Source organism: Marmota marmota, unplaced genomic scaffold (assembly GCF_001458135.2).
Source record: "Marmota marmota marmota unplaced genomic scaffold, marMar, whole genome shotgun sequence".
NCBI lineage: Eukaryota > Metazoa > Chordata > Mammalia > Rodentia > Sciuridae > Marmota > Marmota marmota.
The window spans coordinates 29,491,546-29,511,037 of NW_025999949.1; the positions used below are offsets into that span (position 1 = coordinate 29,491,546).

Sequence of the window (19,492 nt, forward strand, 5' to 3'; positions counted from 1 at the left end):
GAGCCCCACCCCTAGGGTGACTTCCAGAGTCCTTTCTGATGTGGCCCTAGTAGCTCTCTGGCCTCCCTTCCTGCACCTCCCATCCTGGCTCTGCTCCCTGCTTTAGCCGTAGCAGTCAGCCTCTTTGCTGAGTGTGCTGAGAACACTCCCATCTTGGGGCTTGGTGTTTGCCACCCCCTCTTCTGGAATGTCCCCAGGCAACAAAATACAGATTTTCCTATAGGGTCTGCTTACCAGCCCTGATTGCACTAAATCATCGTATCCTCCTGAGAAGGGCTCGGCACACCTGACTAGCACCAACACGAGTCTGCTGAGCTAGGTAGCAGTCATGGGTCACCTACTGGGTACCAGATGCTGGGCCAGGTGTTTGGACATAAATATCTATTGAATTCCTGCTCCAAGGAGGTCACAGTCAGGTTAGGAAATAGACCAAGAAGCAGATTGACACACACTCTGTACAGAGAGGGGTAACCTCTCCCTGAACCTCAGGAGATAGGGGACAGGGGTCCCTGGCCCCACAGTGACACAGCCAGCAGGGGTGACCAAGGAATTGACCAGGACCCTATTCCCTTGACCAACTGTCAACACAACATTGAGAGAGTCCTGGGTTTCCTTGGTTGTAATGCAGGGCATTCAAGTACTCAGGGCCTGAGCCTCAGTTTCCCTATCTGCAAATTGGGAGGCTATTAGTTAATATCCTCATAAACATATTCAGAGGATTCAAATGTGCTCCAATGTCTGGAAACTAGCTTGATCTCATTAAATGCTAGTTTTTTTCACATAATTCTTTAATTTTAATAGAAGGATTTGTGACCCTGCTTTAAAGAATCATCTGCAGAAAGCAGGAATATCATCACCAAATCACCTGGCCTCACCTGAGACTAGTTTCCCAAATCACAGCGGACCCACGCGCGCGTGCGCGTACACACACACATGCTGTCTCCTTGTGCCAACCCCATATAAATGCCAGCCGGAGCTCAGTCCCCAAAGCCCAACTTCCCGTGAAGTCCCAGGAAGGGAAGGAGCCCACTGGACCCAGCCATCACATTGGCAAGTGTCACAGGGCTGGGAGAGTAGGGGCTCATCTAGTCTGTGAGAAGACCCTCACCCCTGCCCCCCAGGCCAGCTCTGGACTCCCAAAGAGTGCCGATGACGCCCAGCAAGTTACCCACGTACCTGGGGAGCTTCAGCGCTGCTCAGATCCTAGAAAGGCTCCGCCACCGACCGTGCTCTTGTCTTCTGGAGTAGCAGCTTTCTATTGAGAGTCTCCATCAGTCTCGTGGTGGGGACGTTCCCCCTTTCCCTGGCTTACTGGTGAATTGACAGTCTGCCTACATTAACCGGGCATTCATTTGCATGATCAGAAGCAGATTTGTTCCAAGATGCTACATTCTGCTTCCCCTCCAAGCACCAGCATCTCCAAGGAAGGCAAGAAAAATCAGAAACAGAGCGCCACTGCCGTGCCCTGAGCTTGGCCAGGCGTCATCCTCATTCGGGAGCAGGTGGAGTCGGGCCCTGTGGCGGGCAGGGGGTGGGGAGCGCCTGAGAGTTGGAAGGCAGCACCTGGCAGCAGAAGGGCTGGCACCCACCCCAGCACAGGGAGATTGAGTCCTCGGTGACAGATTACAGTAAGAAGTGCTCGCAGGAGTCCCAGCTTGTGCAGGCGAGTTCCTGAAAAGAGGCGCTGTGCCACTCAGCCCGGGCACTTGGGGCAGGGGGTGTCAGCTCCGGGCCCAGGGCAGAGCAGGGGTGCAGAATCAGGAAAGCAGGTCAAGTCCTGGCTTTAGTCATCTCACCTAGGCAAGTTGCTGAACTGTGGTTCTTTGGCCTTTGAGTGGCGTGTGAGCCCGCCGCCAGCCTCCTGCAACACTGTGAGAGGACAAGCACATCTAACAAAGGAGACAGCTCCCACGACCTGGGGACCTTGAGGTCTCCCTGCTGTGGCTCCCTAGCACACTGTGAGTCCATCCTCCCATGCTGTGACCCAGGCGGACACAGCCTGATGCTCACATGTCACTTAATCTAATTCTCCCTGTGACGCTGGGATTGTACATTCAGAGAAAGCGGAGGCTCAAGAAGGGTGGACCTGATACCCTCCCAAATATTAAACATTGTATTTTACTGTTGCATTGGTAGAAAGATGAAGGCAAACCAAGCTGAAATCATTATAATATTTTCATTATTTTTTTCTTCTGATTTTAAAATAAACGAACAGGAAATACTCTTGGGGGTCCTTCCAAGTGTCGTAGCACTCTGCGCTGGCCTGCCGCCCGGTGGAGAAGTGGGTCTTCTCCCTCAGCATGCTAATATGTGGAGGGGTCAGAAGTCCCTTCTGCCCATGCGCTGGGACTTCCTCCTGTGTGGTGAACTGTCTTCTAGGCTCTGGGGCGAGTGGGGTAGCGAATCAGAGAAAGCCCCTGACTTGCGGAGTCTTTCTTGTCACTGGGGACCACAGACAATGATTTATAACAAATGCATTAAGAATTCAGAGTGCAGAGCGCTCTGAGGAAGCTGACCCAGGGCGGTTGCGATGGAAGTGACTGTGTAGGGGGCAGCACAGGGAAGCTTTAGGAGGAGGTGACTTTGGGTTGAGACCTGCATGTTGAGGAGGAGCCAAGGGAGATCTAGGGGCATTGCAGGTGCAAAAGTCCTGAGGGGGAACAGCTCAGGCTGCTTGGAGGCTACAGGAAGGCCCTGTGCAGGGAAATGCAGGAGGATACGGAGAGTGTGAAGGAGGTGTGGGGGGCCCTGGAGGGGACCCACAAGTGAGATCTGTGGCCATCAGAAAGGTGATTTTATTCTCCCGTTTTGGACTGTTCTTAAGCTAGGAAGTGATTGTACTAATTTACCCTTTATAAAAAGAGTATTCTACAGGGCATGGAGGCACTAGCCTATAATCCCAGCAACTGGGGAGGCTGAGGCAGGAGGATTATGAGTTCAAAGTCAGCCTCAGCAATTTGCCAAGGCCCTAAGCGATCCAGTGAGACCCTGTTTCAAAATGAAATATAAAAACCGGTGGATGTGGCTCAGTGGTTAAGCACCCTGGGTTCAAGTCAGGTTCCAAAAATAAAATAAGTAAAAAGATTATTCTGGTAGCTGAATAAGAAATTAAGACGGAAGAACGTGGGGCCCAGACACTGCTGTGGCAGAAGCCCAGGGAGCGAGCTGGTCACTTGGACAGGGCCATGGAAGCGGGAACCGTTAGAAAGGATCCAGCTGGAGCACAACTTGGTGGCAGCTGGGCATATGAGTTGGGGGTTCAGGGGGAGTCAGTGCTGTAGATATTTCTAAAGTAGCCAGTGTACAAACTGGTCAAGGGCCTTTGTGTGCAGTGCACCCCACCCCCACCCATGGAGCAGCATCCTGGAGTCTGCGTCAAGGTGGGGCAGGAGGGCTGGGGAGACTCAACCACCAGCTCGGGGAGCCCTGGGGAAGAGGGGAAGAGGGAGGAACAGGAGACGCGTTGGTGCAGGTCTCAGAGAGGATCGGAAACGGGAGGGGGTGGGGCACGTGGAGATGGGGAGCAGGACTGTGCCTGGCGGGGCCTGAGCCATTTCCAGAGGCAGGAGAAGGTCTGAGCCTGGGGCTGGAGGGCGACCTAGGAATCCCTGTGTACAGGGTATTGTTGAGGCAAAGGGAGGAAATGACCCCACCCCACAAGCACGTGTGGACAAAGCGGGAGGAAAGGGGCAGGTGTGGCCACTGAGGTATCAGCACTCAAAAGTGGCCAGAGATAGCAGTGAAGGTGCCAGAAAGGGCCTGAGCCAGTGCCATTGTGGAGTGAGGAGCTGGGGGCGGACTGCCCAGGTGAGTGGGCGATGTGCTGTGAGACAGTCACCGGGGGACCACACAGGGACACCAGATGGCCTTGGTGGGGGCATGGAAGGGAAGGGCAGGGGAGCCACGTGGCCATGGAGAGGAGTGTATGGAGCCACCACGTGGGCGTGCCTACTGAGTGTGCACCTAGCCAGGAGCCAGGGGCAGTCGGCAGAGACCCCCTGCCGGGACCTGCAGGGGCTCTTGGTTCCAGGTGGGTGGGGGTCACGCAGAGCTGCGCAGTGTAGGCCCGACAGGCAGGGCGGCCTCAGAGGGAAGAAGGGGCCTTTGGTCCAAGAAGAGAAAGGGCCACGGACGGACCTTTCCCATTTCTGTGAGCAGGAGGGGACGCAGGCCTGGGGCTCGGGGAGGACACAGGTTTCCTGCCTTCCTGGGGTGGTGTGGCAGAACCAGAGCCAGGGGGGCAATGGCCTCTTGGTCCTTACTGGGACCCCGAAGCTGGGGATTCACTTCCGGGCACCTCACTGTCTGCCAGCTCTTGTCTGCAAACCACGGTGGACAAGCACCCGGGCCTCTCTGGGAGCCAACAGCAGGGCGAGGCCCCTAGCAGCCAGCTCCCAGCCTCTGGCCTCGCCTCCTGCTTCCCGCCCTTGCTTCCTTGCTGACCCTGTTTGGCCTCCTGCTCGGCCTCCTGCTCTTCCTCATCCTGCTCCCATGTCACTGCCCTCACCCCCTCTGGTCTTGGCTCAGCTGTCCCCCACGCTGCCCACCTGGGTGATCTGATACACAGTGGGGACCCCCACCCTCCAGCTTCACCGCCACCCACTCTGCGGCCTCCCTGCTCCAAGAGCGTCCCACCCCAGCAGTCGCAGTGTGGATGTGTGGGCACTGGGTACTGCCTGCCCCACAGGACGAGCTGCCCTGAGTGGAGCAGAGCAGCGTCAGCTCGTCACCGTGTCCCCAGAGCTGGGGCTGCTGCGGGCATTGTGTGGATGCTGGCCAGGAGGACAGGGTTGAAGGTCAGGCCTGCCACCCAGGACTCCCCTCGTGTCTCAGACAGCACTTGGTCTGGGTTTCTCGAAGGCCGCATTCCCCGCCACTGAGGACCCAGGCATCCAGGACAGGACGGCGTTGCAGCCCTGCGGTCTCCAGGGCTTCCCAGAGGCCCCACCCTCCCACAGGACATGCTGATGGCTGTCCCTCAAACCACACTCGGGGACCTGCCCGTCCTTGATAGCCCCTTAACTCTGTGGCCCTTAACAGGACCGCGGTCTATGGCAGATCCTGCCTTAATTACAGCTCGGGCAGTGCCTGGTGGTCGGGCCAGCCGCCGTGCCCTCCTGCTGGCTCCTGATTAAACTAACACCGCGTCTGCCCCGGGGCCGTGCCAAGAGTGGAGAGAAGAGCCGCGAGGGTCTTGCTGAAAGAGCGCCCCTTCACATCCCGGTGCCCCCAGGGGCTTGGTGCGCGTGCTCCGGTTTCCAGAATACCGACTGGGGAGGCCCTGCCCGGGGAGCGACCCCAACCCCTTCAGAGGACTCTGATCTCAGTCTCCTGGGAGTGAGAAGCCCTCCCTCAGCCACCTGGCCGCTTAGCTGTTTCCACCATTTCTGTGAGAGGTGCCTCTTTAGTGACCCCTAGGGCCCCGCAGCCTGGTGCTGCTGAAGGCTGCTCGTTGTGGAAAGGGCTTCTGCGGCTCCCACAAAGGAAGCTCTGCCCTGCTTCAGGGGCGGGGTGGGGCCATCACTGTCTAATGGTGCCCACAGCCCACAGGGGCCCACAGCCACCAGGACCAGCCCTTTAGACCCGGGTTTCCTTTCCCACCTGGGCTGGTCACCAGGTAGAAGCTGCCATAGCAACAGTGACAGCAGCCAGGGGGCTCAGCGCTCCAGGGATCGCTGGGGCCGTGCCACTCGGCATCGTGAGCATTTTATGAAGAGGGAACTCTATTGTGCCCCTTTTACAGAGGAGGAAACAAAGGTCCAGAGAGATCAGGGACTTCCCAAGGTCACAGAGCTGCTGGCACTTGACAATGTCAGCAGCCAACCCAGGGATCCCGACTCCAGAGGCTTGACGTCCCAGCTCCTCCCGCCCCGGCCTGCGATGGCTCCACAGGGACGGTGGTCCTTCTGGGCGTCCTCCTGGTCCTGAAGAGTGCCTGGCCCCACGCTGAACACAGGTGCTGCTGATTCAGTCCCTGCCCTGCCTGTGGACGTTCCAGAGGCAAATGGGCGGTCAAGGGCAACGCCTGGGAATTTAGCAGGGGTCCCAGAGCACACAGAGGCCCCACTCACCTGGGGACAGGCTAGTGATCCCATGCATCGGCCAGGTGCTGGTAGCATACTGAGGCTTTATGGGCACGATTCATTAGACTCTGAGGGTGATTTATGCAGTAGGGATTTCCATCATCTACCTGTATGATCAAGAAACTGAGTTACAGCGTGGGTAAGCGATGCTCTCAAGGCCCAGAACTAAAAGGGTGGAATGCATCTGGACCCAGGGCCTGCCCTGTCCACCATGATGTCCTACTTCCAGGAGAAGGTGGCCCCAGAGCAACCTCTGCATGTCCTTGCACTTGCCATTGGGGTAGCATTCCCAGAGAGTGGCACCAGCATTGCCCGGGAGCTTAAATGAACTTTATCAGCACCCCCCGCCATCTGCTGAATGAGAATGTCATCTGATCAGGATTTCCAGGTACCTGAGTACACACTGAACCTACACATGATGGGTCCAGGCCAATAGCTGATACCAGGCTGAGCCAGGGGAAGGGTGTTTAGGCAGAAGGAACCACACATTCAAAGGCTCAGAGTGAGAGGGCTGTTTAGTGTCTGGGGAGATTGGCACTACTCGCACTGCCTGCAGTACTTTGGATCATGTGGTCATCTTAGCTGCAGATTCTCAGGCCCAGCAGCAGCTTCTTGGGGTCAAGGGCAAAGGCAAGGCAGAGCTGGGTTAAGGCCTCATCTTAAGGTCTTACTTAGCTGTGTGGCAGTGAATATAGCACTTACCCTCTCTGAGCCAATCTCCCCATCCACCCTTCCAGGTGATCATGGGATGATCAGGGTCCAGCACAAGGTCAGTTGTGGCCCTCAGTATGGCACTTCTAGTCCTTGGCTGTCCTTAGGTTGCTTCAGAGTGTGGCCCATCAGTGACATTCCACCATGCAGGGTCTCCATCCAAGGGCAGAGCAGAGGCAGGATGCTGTCTGACCCACGGCCTCTGCAGCCAGGCAGATAGGGGTGTTGGCCAGAAGCCTCGCTGTTCCCCTGTCCCCTTCTGGCCGCATGTGGGGCTCTGGGTTCAGAGCAGGAAGCCTCCTCCGGAGTGTGCGAGCTACTGCGGTGCAGCAGAACGGGCTCGGGGGGCTGGTGCCCGGCCTCACCTGGACACCTCGTGTCGGGAACTGGAGGTGGCCTGTGTCTCCCCAGGGCCAGTCAGCAGCTGGGGACCCAGCTGAGAGCTATTGTCCTTGGGTCCTCAGGCTCCGGAGGGATCCTCCTGCCCCCACTCCTGCTCCAGTCCTGGTGTCAGATGCACCTGTGTCTGAGGTGGCCCTGTGTCTGAGGTGGCCCTGTGACTTCTCACTAGAGAGCACCCACAGACAGCGAGGGCCCAGGCTCTGCCCCGTCCCTGCCCAGCCACCTCCACTGTCACCTGGCCTCTGCTCTGGCTCGTAGCTGGGCCCGGGCACCGCAGAGTCCCTGGCACACCCAGGCCCTGGTGGCTTCCTGCAGCCTTTCCAAACTCCACGTCACTCACATGAAGGAACGGAGAGGGGAAAAGGAAAAGGAAGGCGTTTCTTCCATGAGGACAGACGCGCAGAGAGTCTTTCCCTGTTTTCCTCATTTAATGAAGTGGTTTGGGGCTTGTGTTCATCCTTCGGTTTCTAATTGAAGTCACTGAAGCCCAGGATTAATAAAGAGAGATCTTTTATTAAGTGTTATAGGCCAGGCTTTGAGCTGGGTGCTTCAACCTGTCATTTCTAATTCCCAGGACAACCCTGTAAAGTAGATTTTAATTAACTCCAGTATGCCTGTGAGGAACCTGAGCATCAGAGAGGTTAAGTGGCTGCCCGAAGTCACACAGCTGGGAAATATAAGAGACGGATTCAAACCTGGGTTGCTGGCTCCAGGCCAGGCCCTGAGACCTCCTGGCTCCTCCTAGCCCACCCCATGAGCAAACAGTCATGAGTTCCGGCAGACACTTTGCAGGTGACTAAATCCTTAAAAAACAAAACAAAACAAAACAAAACAAAAACCCAAGGCTGGCTCAGTAGCATTCTACCCATTTTAAAGAGAGAGGTAAATTCTCTCCCAGGGTCCCAGGTATCTGGCAGCTGGCCTTTGACCCCTAATGTTAATTTCACACTCAATCCTCTCTCCCTGCTCTGACCCAGGGTAGATTTCCAGCCCTGGGTGGGGAGGCCCCAGTGTCTTGGGTTCCAGGGTGGTGATGAACTTGGGGGGGTAGGGCTGGAGTGCACCCACCAGCGCTGCCTGGGCTGCCACCCTGCACGAGCTGTGGGTGCTCTCAGCCTGGACAAGGGTGTGGACACCAGGCGGCCTGGGGCCGAGTCCTCTTGCTAGTTCAGTGAAGCCCGTGTGGGATGCTGGCCCAGGCGGTGAGGACAGTAGGTGTGCAGGCGCTCACCAACCTCATTTTTGTTATGAAATATTCCAAACTGTCAGAAAAAAGAGAATGGTATAAAGCCGTCCCCGACACCGTCCGCACGCGTGATAGGTGACAGGTGGGCATTGAGAATGGCCCAGACTGGACAGGGCCAGAGCCACACTCTCAGAGGCTCCACCGACCGTGAGGGTAAGGGTGAGTCAGGCAGGAGTGTCCTGTGGGTCTGTGAGCGAGCGTGTGCGTGTGCACTTGTGGGTTCGTGTGCGGAGCCTCTCACAGGACCTTGGCCTTTGACCGTGGCCAGTAGCAGCTGGAAGCTGTTGAAATGGCGAAGGCTCCAGGGCTCACACTTCAGCCTTAACACACAAAAGTGCTTTCATGTTCGCCTGGGACTTCTTTCTAAGAAATGAACCGTCACAGAGAGAATTAAGTGGAGCCCTCTTGCCACGCAGCTCCCTCCTTGGCTTCCTGCTCTCCTCTGAGGCCGGCGAGCAGTGCCAATGGCTGTGCTTTTGATCAGTTTTCCGTGGCTGGGTCCAGGCGCTGCCGGCTCAGCCGGGCTCAGAGTCAGCCCGTCCCCAGGGAGAATGGCCCCGGCCCAAGGGAGCGGCTGACACGGGCCTCCTCCATTCTGACCTCGCGTCCTGTGTGATGAGCAGGACACAAGATCTAGAGAGACGTAAACATGAGTGGGCCTGTGCCAGGGTGCAGGGGCCTGGGCCTCCCACCCAGGACCTCACCCACGTTCCACTGACCATTGTCTGCAGGACCCTGAGTCCAGGAGCAAGGAAATGCCCTGCCTCGGGCTCACGCAGCACAGAGCAGCAGAGTCAGGTCAGGGAGGGCGGGGCAGAGGGACGGATGCTCCCACCTGGAAGGGTGCCCCTGGCTGGCCCGCTGTCCTGGCCGTCCCGTGTAAAGCAGCCCCAGGCTGCAGGCTTCCGTGGGCCTCAGGACCTGCCCTGTTCCTTCAGAGCTCGCTCCCCGATGGAGATGCATTCCTCGCTATGCCACCTCTGTGCACCAGAATTTGCGCCCTGGGGACAGGGGGCATGGCCCACATGCCTGTGGCTACTCCCCGAGCTGGGCAGCAGTGGGCCCGAGGAGGAGGGGGCTGCCGGCAGGAATGAGCGTGTTCACTTCCCCAGAGACCCAGACGCCGAGAACTGAGCTCAGCCCTCACAGCAGACCCCGTGAGGCACCCGCTGGCTGAGGGCAGCCCAGTTCAGCCAGGGACACACGGGTGACCTGCTGCGGGTGGATTGGTCTCTGTGGTCCTTCAGGTAACTCTGAAGAAGGAACTCTCATTTTCAGATGAGGAAAGGGAGCACGGAGAGGTGCAGCTCCTCATTTAAGGCCCCAGGAAGGAGGAGGCAGAGCTGGGACACAGACCCAATGTCTGGCTCCACACCCTGTCTCATGGCTTCCCAGAGAGAAAATTCTAGAACAAAGCTTGAGGGGCTGTGACTTGGGCCTTTCAGAATATAACTGGGAATCTCATGCCTTTTATTAATTTGTTTATTTTAAGCAATTTGAGGAAAGTCAAGGCCGGGCCAACAGCAAAGCAGCCTTCTACCAGGCGCTGCAGAACTCCCTGGGCGGTGAGGACTCGGACGCCCGCGTGCTGGCTGCTGCCACCTGGTACTACTCCCTGGAGCACTCTGCCGACGACTACGCCTCCTTCTCCCGGGCACTGGAGAACGCCACCCGGTAGGCCAGGCCCAGGAAGACCACCTGGATGCCCAGGCTGGGTGGCCCCAGCGGCTGCTCTGAGGTGCAGGGAACAGGGGCATGGGGCCTCCTGGTTCCCCGTCCCTCCATCCAGTCTCTGGCATGGGGCAAGCAGCACCAAGGGAGGGCAGTGCTGGGGAGGGAGGGCCCGCTGCCAGGGGACACTGACCAGTGCAGTAAGGAGAAACCCAGCTCTTCCTGGGCCACTCTGAGCCCTTGGAGAGCAAAGAGTGGCCAGGCCTGTCCCAGGAGCTCTGTGGGGCGCCCAAGGTCCACGCTTCACAGAACCCACTCCATGCCAGCCTCGCATGCCCGGCCAGGCCCTTACCCTGGTGCCCTCAGACCCTGACTCTGCTGGGAAGCATCAGCTGGGGGACATGAGACTCCCCCTGCCACACTCAGCCTCCACCCAGGGCCTGGGATCCCCCTGGAGGGTCACTAGCTCAGAACAGAACTTCCTACCACCACTTGGATCTTGGGAGCAGAGAGGCTGCTTGTCCTCTAGTCGGAAGCTCTGCTTTAAATCCAGAGCCAACAGCTAGTCTGGGGGCTCAACCCTAGGCTGGACCATAAGAACCCACAGATGTCCAGTCCCTGTCCCCAAGAGACTCTCCTCAAGTCAGGACTTCCCAGCCTGAGTGGTGGGACGAGTCAAGGCCAGAGCTCAGAAAACCCAAGTTCTTGCTTCCAAGTCCTATATCTGGCTTTAAGGACAGCGTGTGTCCTAGGCTGAGGGCTGAGACCCAGGAAGGCAGTGTGGCCCAGGCAGCTTCGGGAGGAGGCGGCTGCCGTCTGACCTCTGCTGAGGCCTGCCTTCTGCCCCGGCCACACTCAGGCAATGGCCTCCCACAAGCCCGCTGCCTCTAGGCTGCTGGCATCATATGACATGTCTCGGAGACCTCCATCTTCTTCTAAAACGCATGGCTACTCTGTGGCCTGCTCTGCGGTATCCTGACCGTACCCTCACTACAGGAGGCTCGGCTTCCAGATCTTGAAGTGAGACTGGCGTCTAGGAGCTTTATCCTGGGGGCTTCTTGACCTGGGGATGCACAAGGGCGGGCTCATGGTCTGCCCTGAACCACAGTAGGTGATATCCAATCCCTGGCTCTCCCACCAGTGTGGCAGCCAAGCCACCGGAGAGTTCTGGGAGCTGGAGAGGGGTGTCCTCTGCAGGGCTGGCAGGGAGCTTGGGGGATGAGGCGTCCCAGTCCTGGCCTGGGAGAAGGTCTGGCCTGGCCCAGCCGTCCATGGAGCTATGTGTCACCAGACTCCCTTCTCTGTCCTTGCCCATAGAGACTACTTCATCACCTGTCCCACGATCGACATGGCCAGGCTCTGGGCAAGGCGGGCCCGAGGGAACGTCTTCATGTACCATGCCCCTGAAAGCTACGGCCGTGGCGGGTAAGGGGGCCCAGGGGTGCAGGCCGTGATCTGCAGGGAGGCTGGGCAGGAGGGCTGGACAGAGGCCCAGGTCTTGGCTCCGTGGTGTGCAGCGTTCCAGAAACCTCTCTAAGCCTCTGTTCTTATTTGTTTGTTTTGTTGTTGTTGTTGTTGTTTTGTATTAAACATGGGATGACAGTAATAGCCACTGTGTGTCACTGCAGTAAGAGAAAGCTTTGTGAAGGGGACGCACTTTGGAACTGTGGCACTAGTTGTTCACTGGTGACCCGGCCTGGGGAGGAGCTTTGTGTGGACACTACTGCCATACGTCCACCTCATTCCTCTAGGAACTGAGCCGAAGGAAATGACCTCCAGAGCACACAGGGGCTTTATTCCAACCAAAGGAAAGGTTTCTTTCCCCCTAGTTTATATATCATTTTCCCAGAATAGTCCAAGACCTCATGATGGATGTCCCAGATGCAAAAAAAAAAAATCATCAAAATAGGGAGAGAAATGAGAGGTCCAGGAGAAAGGGGCCTGAGGCCCAGGAGAGACAGTGGGGAGCTTCCAGAAGCAGGGGACATTGAGCAAGGGGGAGGCTTGCTCCTCGCACCTCCAGAAGCTGAGCCAAGGACGCGCAGGCTCGGCGTGGCCAGGCATGGACTTGGCCATGACCACAGAGTCAGGGAGCATGGTGAGGAGGGCCTGGGGACATGGAGATCCCTGGCTCTGCAGGAGCACTGTGACACCTGTTCTACTCGAGTGCCTTCAGCCCATAGCCTCTTGCCCACATGGAAAAACCAGGGGACCCTTCCTGGCAGGACAGTGGCCTCCACATCATGCCAGGTCCGATGAGCCACTTCCCACGGGGTGCTTCCCGAAACTGTGCTTCTCTAAGCGGCGCTACCCCACGTCAGCCTCTGGGAGCACCCCAGGGACACTGTCTGGGAACAGGTGTCCAAAAGATGCAGGAGCCGTGCTGCCTGGTTCTAAGTAAGAGCAAAGGCAAGGCTGCCACCTGGGGTCAGGGACTGCAGCCATCACACCTGGGCAACAGGAGCTGGGATGGGGGCGCCAGCTCCAGAAGGGCAGTCCAGCCCACACTCACCAGCTGTGCCATCTCAGCCAGCGCCTGTGTCTCTGATCTGTTCTCTCTCCTTGTGAATGGAGCTGAAAATATGCCCCTCAGAGTCGGCACTAACCATCTCTGGGAAATGATTCTCTAGCTCACAGGTCTGTACCGGGTACTGTTTTGCAAGGACAGAGGGCAGCCTCATAAACATGACAATGAGCCATGTCCCTGTGGTAGGCTGAACAATGGCCTGATCCCTGCAGCCTGCAATAGCCTACAGCTGTCCCCGTGTTCCCAGCAGAGCTTCTGGGCTTCAGTTCCACAGTCAGTTGGCATGTCACGGCTCTGTGATACCCAGGACAAAATGTCACCCTTCTGATGTTCTGTCAGCAGGTCAGCAGAAGCCCCAGCCTGGGTCCTGACACCTCCCTCATCCTTCCTCCGTCTTGTCCCATGGGCATTGCATAGTCTCACACCTTCTCTAGAAGAAGGGTGAGCCCAGTACAGCAAGACGCTTAGCAGGCAGGACCCGCTGCTGGGATTCCTACGCAGTATGTTGTCACCATGGCTCTATGCCAGGTCGTGGTTACAGTCTCTTTCTGTGCATAATTCATAAATTAAACCTTATCATCAATATGTATAGGAAAAACCATAGTATATGCAGGGCTCGGTGCCACCTGCCTGAGGTTTGAGGCATCCTCTTGGGTCTTGGAACTTGTCTCTGAGGATAAGGGGGCTGCCGTGCAGGCAATGATCTGCAGGGAGGCTGGGAAGGAGGGCAGGACAGAGGCCCAGTCTTGGCTCGGTGACGTGCAGCGTTCCAGAAACCTCTCTAAGCCTCTGTTCTTGTTTGTTTGTTTGTTTGTTTTATTGGATCTTGGAACTTGTCTCTGAGGATAAGGGGGCTGCCGTGCAGGAGACGAGGGTCCCGGCAGGTGTGGTTAAAACCCTGATGTGAGGAAGCCATGCTGGGTCACTGGGTGGGCTGGCCCTGCACACAGTCACTAGGACCTGGTGAGAGAGGCAGAGGGAGCCTCACTGGACTAGAGGAGGAGAGGGCCACGAGCCACAGAAGCAGCAAGCCAAAGAGTGCGGGCAGCCCCCAGAGCTGGGAGGGAAGGCATGGGCCCTCCCTGAAGCATTGGCCCATTCCCCCATCTTGACTGAGGAAGCTGATAGTGGACTTCGGGCCCCAGGTCTCTGAGAGGATGCTTGCTGTGGCTTTCAGCCTAGGTGTATGGTCATTTGTCACAGCATCCAGGGGGCCCCTCACAGTGCTCAGGCTTTCTGGCCTCTCCAGGCACCAGGGTTGCATGGTTCCCTGAATAGAAGACTCGGCCTTTGCAGCACAACACAAGATGCCCAGCGTCTTGTGCGCTGGCAGGGTTGATGTGACTGTCCGCGTTTTACAGAGGGACAGTAACTATGGCTCTTTAGGCTGCCGTGATGACACACCTTGGGCTGGACAGTTTAGGAGCCACAGGGTTTATTGCCCAGTTCCTGCAGGCTGCAAGTCCAAGCTCAGGAGCTGGCGAAAGCAGTGGCACCTGGCGAGGGCTCCTCCAGCCTCATGGACGCCTCTCGTCACGTCTTCACATGCTGGAAGGACAGCCAGGCTCCTGGGGCCTCTTATAAAGACGCCGTTCCCATCTACAGGACCTCCACCCTGTGGACTGGTCACCTCCCAAGGCTTTACAGCTTAACACCAACTCGGCAGGGTTGGTCTTGCGGGGACACAAGCATTCAGGCCATGGCAGAGGCCCTGAAGTCCAGGGGAGTCACCATTGTCCCCGAGGACCACAGCTGGTTGGATAGAGCAGCATGCTGCCGTCACTTCTCTGAGCCTGGGGACCCTTCCCACTAACACCCATGGTCCCCGCTGAGAGTCCTCATAACCCCAGCCTGACCCAACTCCTAGGTCCCAACAACCGCTCCAGTCATGGGAAGGGAGCTGCGTGGCAGCCACGGCTCTGGGGAGAGGCGTGCAGAGGAGGGACAGGGACGTCAGCTACATGCTAGGGTGGAGAGGAAGGAGCCCTGGTATTCCAGGGGCAGCAGCCACCCACATCTGGAGGCCGCTCACTTGGGGACACTGGCTCCTGGAGTGAGCCTCAGCAGTCCCAGGCCAGGGCACATCCCACTGGCTGGCTGCACTGCACTCCCGTGGGTGTGTCTGCCTCACGCTTAGGGCCCAGGGGACAGCAGAGGGGAAGCCCTGCTGCAGCCAGCTCGGCTCCTCAGAGGCCTCCACCCCTGGGGCCCTGGCCCCAAACTTGGCAGTGGAAAAGAACAAGGAATACATCGGCACGTGACAGCAGAAATCAAGCAAGACAAATGGGAGCCCTCAGGTTCCAGCCGGAACGGTGGTGCCTGGCCCCCCTGGAGCAGGTTCCCAGGCAGCGCCATGGGGGCCCACAAAACAGGGCCCAGAACAACCCAGATGCATGTCTCAGGCAGGCGCTGGAGGCCAGAGGTCAGAGACCAAGGTAGGCAAGGCCACAGTGCCACAGGGCTCCACAGATGCTCCCAGGCCCCTCTCTGGCTGCTGTGGCCCCCAAGCCTCGTAGATGGTGGCCTTCTTCCTGCGCATCCTCACCATGTCTTCCTTTGGGTGCGTCTGTCTCTGGGTCCAAATTTCCCCTTTCACAGGGACATCAGTGGCTGGATCAGGGCCCAGCACAGTGACCTCATTCAACTCAGTTACCTCTATGGAGAAAGACCCTCGCTCTAGGTTCTGGGGCTTAGGGCTCCAACGTGTCCTTTGGAGAGGACAGGATTCCTACATGACACCTGCTCCTCTGTAGGATAACAGCTGGGACAGGGGCTCCGAGGGCGAGGGCCTGGGTGGTGTGGCTGGGCCGGGGACTGGGGCTCCGAGAGGAGAGTCCTAAGCAGAATAAACCGCACCTGTCTCCTGCGGCTGGTCTGGGCTTCTCTGCTGCTGGGTGGCCTCTCCTGCCCTTCCAGGGTTGGGGCTGCCGGGTCCCTGCACTGCTCCAGGACCCTCCCAAGGGCAGCCGCATCCACGCACCATCCGCACAGCTGCCTCACGAGTGTGCACGGCTCTCTGCTTCTCAGAGCCCTGACCTCCAGGCACAGACGGGGACTGGTGGGTGCTCAGAGGTTGTACACAGGACAGACGCTGGCCCAGCCACCTCACTGACAGGTGGGAACGAGTCCTCAACACTCTAGGCTTCAGACTCCTTGGTGAGAGATGAGGTCCTGAGACTGTCTTTGTTGGAGCAGGGACCCCACAAGGACCCTTGAGGTGGAGATCAAGGTGGGCTCAGCACCTCCCGGCCCCTCCCTCATCTTGCAGACCCAGCTTCAGTGACCATCCCAGGCCACTCTGTGGGGGAAGGTGTGAAGGCCACTGGGCTCGGTCACCTCAAGGGCACCTGTGGCTCACGTTCTGCCACAGGAGACACTCTCAGGGCCACTGTGTCATCTGAGATGTTGACACACGTGTTAAGAAAACTGGTGTCCTCAAAAGGCAGGGACTCTGGTATCGCTGCATTGGGTGAGGAACGTGCCCTTGACCCTTATCAGCAAGTCACACAGCCCTTGGTGACTCAGTTTTTTATCTGAACAATGGGCACAATGACAGGACCTGCCCCCGAGGGATTATGACCAGCACTCTGAGAACAGAACAGGGCCTGGCACACCATGGGGACTAGGAGCACCTGCCATCCCGGCCTTCAGAACTTGTCCCCAGTGACTCCTGTGCAAAACTTCCCTCCCGCCACATCGCAGCATGGGCTTCTCTGCTGCCCATGGGATGGGCACAGGAAGGCGCTATCTGTGAGCAGGTGGCAGCAAGAGCTGAGTGCTGGCCAGTTAGCCCTTCTCCAAGGCCTCTCTCCGTCCCTCTCCTTTCCTCTATTCCTCTCTCTTTCCCTCCTCTCCTCTCTCTCTCTCTCTCTCTCTCCCCCCTCCTCCTCCTCCTCCTCCTCTCTCTCTCTCTCTCTCTCTCTCTCCCTCCCTCTCTCCCTCCCTCTCCCCTCCCCTGCCCTGGAGCTGTCACACCTCTCAATTTATTTCTGGCTCAAATCTACACACTTAAAATATCTGAGTGTGCTGCACGGGGCCATCTGTTTCGAGCCTCCGTGTCTGCTGCATACATTAGCTTTCCTGGCAACGGCTGGCAGACACACACAGTGGGTCCTTGCTTTCTTACAGACTGTCCCTAATGGCTGCAGCATAACTGCAGGTCTCTAATTGCCCCTGGATCAGGGGTGAGATTTTCATCCCTGTAACGGGGCCAGCCGGCCGCCGCGAGGAAAGACTAGGCATGAGGCTGGGGCGGGGGGCAAAGACCCTGAACCCCACAGCGTGAAGGGAACATCCAAGTTTCAGATTCAAATGATCACAGGATGCAAGTGTCTCAACTCACTCCTTGCTTCTAAAGATGAACAAAAGCCCAGGGAGGTGATGGGGTTATAGCCCAGTCCCAGAGCTAGTAAGTGGCCCCTGGACTCATTTCCTGTCACCTGTGTTCTCTTCCATTTTTTCAGTGGCACCCATTTCAACCAGAGCCCTGTTGAGGGCCCGCCGTGGCCCAGTCCACTTAATAATTGTGTGACCTGGGGCCAGTCACCTAACCTCTCTGAGCCTCCTCAGTTATACCTTGTTGGAGTAATAACACCTGTTCCATAGAACTGCTGGGAAGGTCCAGGGGACGGACCTGGACAATGCTCAGCCCAAGGCTTTATGTGTGCAGTAGAAATACTCATGCATTGGGCTGGGATTGTAGCTCAGTGGTGGAGTGCTTGCCTTGCATGTGTGTGAGGCACTGGGTTCGATTCTCAGCACCACATATAAATAAACAAATGTTCATAAACTCTCTCTCTCTCTCTCTCTCTCTCTCTCTCTCTCTATATATATATATATATATATATATATATATATATATATGAAAGAAATATGTGTGCATGGGTGTGCGTGTGCGTGTGTGCATGTCTGGCAGCCTCTGGTTACCAAAGCTATTGACCTGAGGGTTGAATTAACTAGGGTTTGGACCTGATCCTGTCTGAACCGTTATTGCTCTTTGCATCTGAGCAAGTTCCCCTACCTCGTGAGTCGGGCGTCGGTGCCTCTTCTTCACAGCCTGGATACTGGGGGTGTTGCTGTTAGACCTGGCACCTCGGAGACATTCGACGTTTGGCAGCTAAGGTTATTTTCCTTTTAGGAAAAACTACCACTGATAGGAAAATGAGTAAGTAAGAAAGACTAAAGCAGCAGCAATGCTCCTCCTTTGTACCTTGTCCCAACTTTGGAAAACAAAGCTGTAAATCCTCGACTTGAGGTGTTTTGTGCAGCTCTGCATGTGCGTCCTGGAGACTTTGGTGGATTCCAGGGGCCTTGACTCTTCCAGATCCACATATCATCTTTTCAGACAGTTTAATGGGTCTCCTGGAATTAACAAGCCAAGGAAAATATTGGGGGACTGAATTCTTGAGTTGGGTCCACAGGCCTGGCTCCATCCTGGGTGATTGACAAGCTTACTTCTCAGAACAGGCCAAACAATCATTTTCCAAAACTGACCACTCCGGCCTGGTGGCGTATTAGGGCTTGCTTTGAGCTTCCTCTTCAATCTTTTTTTTTTCTTTTTTTTTTTGGTACGGGGGATTGAACTCAGGGGCACTCGACCACTGAGCCACATCTCCAGCCCTATTCTGTATTTTATTTAGAGACAGGGTCTCACTGAGTTTCTTAGTGCTTTGCTGTTGCTGAGGCTGACTTTGAACTTGTGATCCTCCTGTCTCAGCCTCCCCAGCTGCTGGGATAACAGGCATGCGCCACTGCACCTGGCTCCTTTTCAATCTTGATTCAACCAGTACCTGCTGATGCCTTTTCTGCCACAAACTCTCCTCCAAATCCTGGCGCTAGATCAGCCACACAGCGAGGGCTGCCAGCCAGAGACTGTACCGTGGAGTAGGGCTGATGGGCAGGTGGGAATAGGGTGCAAAGATGTCCAGCTCACATGGATCAGCAGACTAAGTTCAGATAACAGCACTGGGAAGGAGTCTCACTAGGGTGCTCCAGTCAGCAGAACCTTCTGAAAGGTGGTGTTTGAACTGGGAACTGTGATGTGAAAAGGTTTGGTCCTAGCATAGAAATGAACAGTGAGTCATCCTAAAAGAAGAATCGTCAAATACCAACACCCTGAGTGGGAAATGGCCCAGTATGTTTATGGATAAAGAAGACCAGGAGAGTGTGGGAGATATGGGGAAGACAGGGTCTTGTGGTTCAATGGGAGTTTGTAGATCCTAGCAGGCAGAGTTAGTATTCTATATGAATATGATGTGAAATAATTGAAAAAAATCAAAAAGATGTTAGAGATGTGGATAGGACTACGTTATTTAAAGTAAACCCAGGAGTTCATTTTTAAAGGATTGCATAACAAATCCTTTTGCAAAACAGCCATTTGTGAAGTATGTAATTACTTCCTGATTGATTCATAGGCAGCATCTAAACTCATTAGATTTGCCCTTTTGTGTCCTTTGTTCCTAAGTGACTTAGCAATTCCTCAACTTCTAAAAACGTGGAGAAGAAGCCTGGGAGCAGGATTCTCATCCCCATCCCCTAGTTTTCTTGGGAGGATGGTTTTTGGAGACGTGGGCCTGATATAAGGAGGGAGTGAGGTCAGTGGAGTTCCTCTTGCCAATGGAGCAACCTGGACAGAAGTCCCTGCACCCGTAGGCGCTGTGCCAGCCCGACAGAGGACTGGCAGGCCCTGGGTCCCTCCCAGCACAAGCGCCTCTCTCCCTCCATCCTCAACAGAACAGTCAAGAACTTCTGTCATGCAAAACCTCGTGTTCCTTCTGTCAAGAAATATTTCTCTCAGCTGGACATGAGCCCAGGCTCAGCCCTCCTTCCGGCGGAGGCCACTTCCCGGGGACA

At 56.5% G+C, this 19,492-nt stretch overlaps 1 protein-coding gene across 1 annotated transcript in view; it reads left to right on the top strand.

The window, feature by feature from the left end:
• Positions 1 to 19,492, top strand: part of Tg (thyroglobulin) — a 213,545-nt gene that overhangs the window by 185,316 nt on the left and 8,737 nt on the right. The window contains exons 44-45 of the mRNA XM_015486500.2: positions 9,935 to 10,116; positions 11,431 to 11,538. Coding sequence (XP_015341986.1) covers positions 9,935 to 10,116; positions 11,431 to 11,538 — 290 coding nt within the window. The remainder of the gene's footprint in view (positions 1 to 9,934; positions 10,117 to 11,430; positions 11,539 to 19,492) is intronic.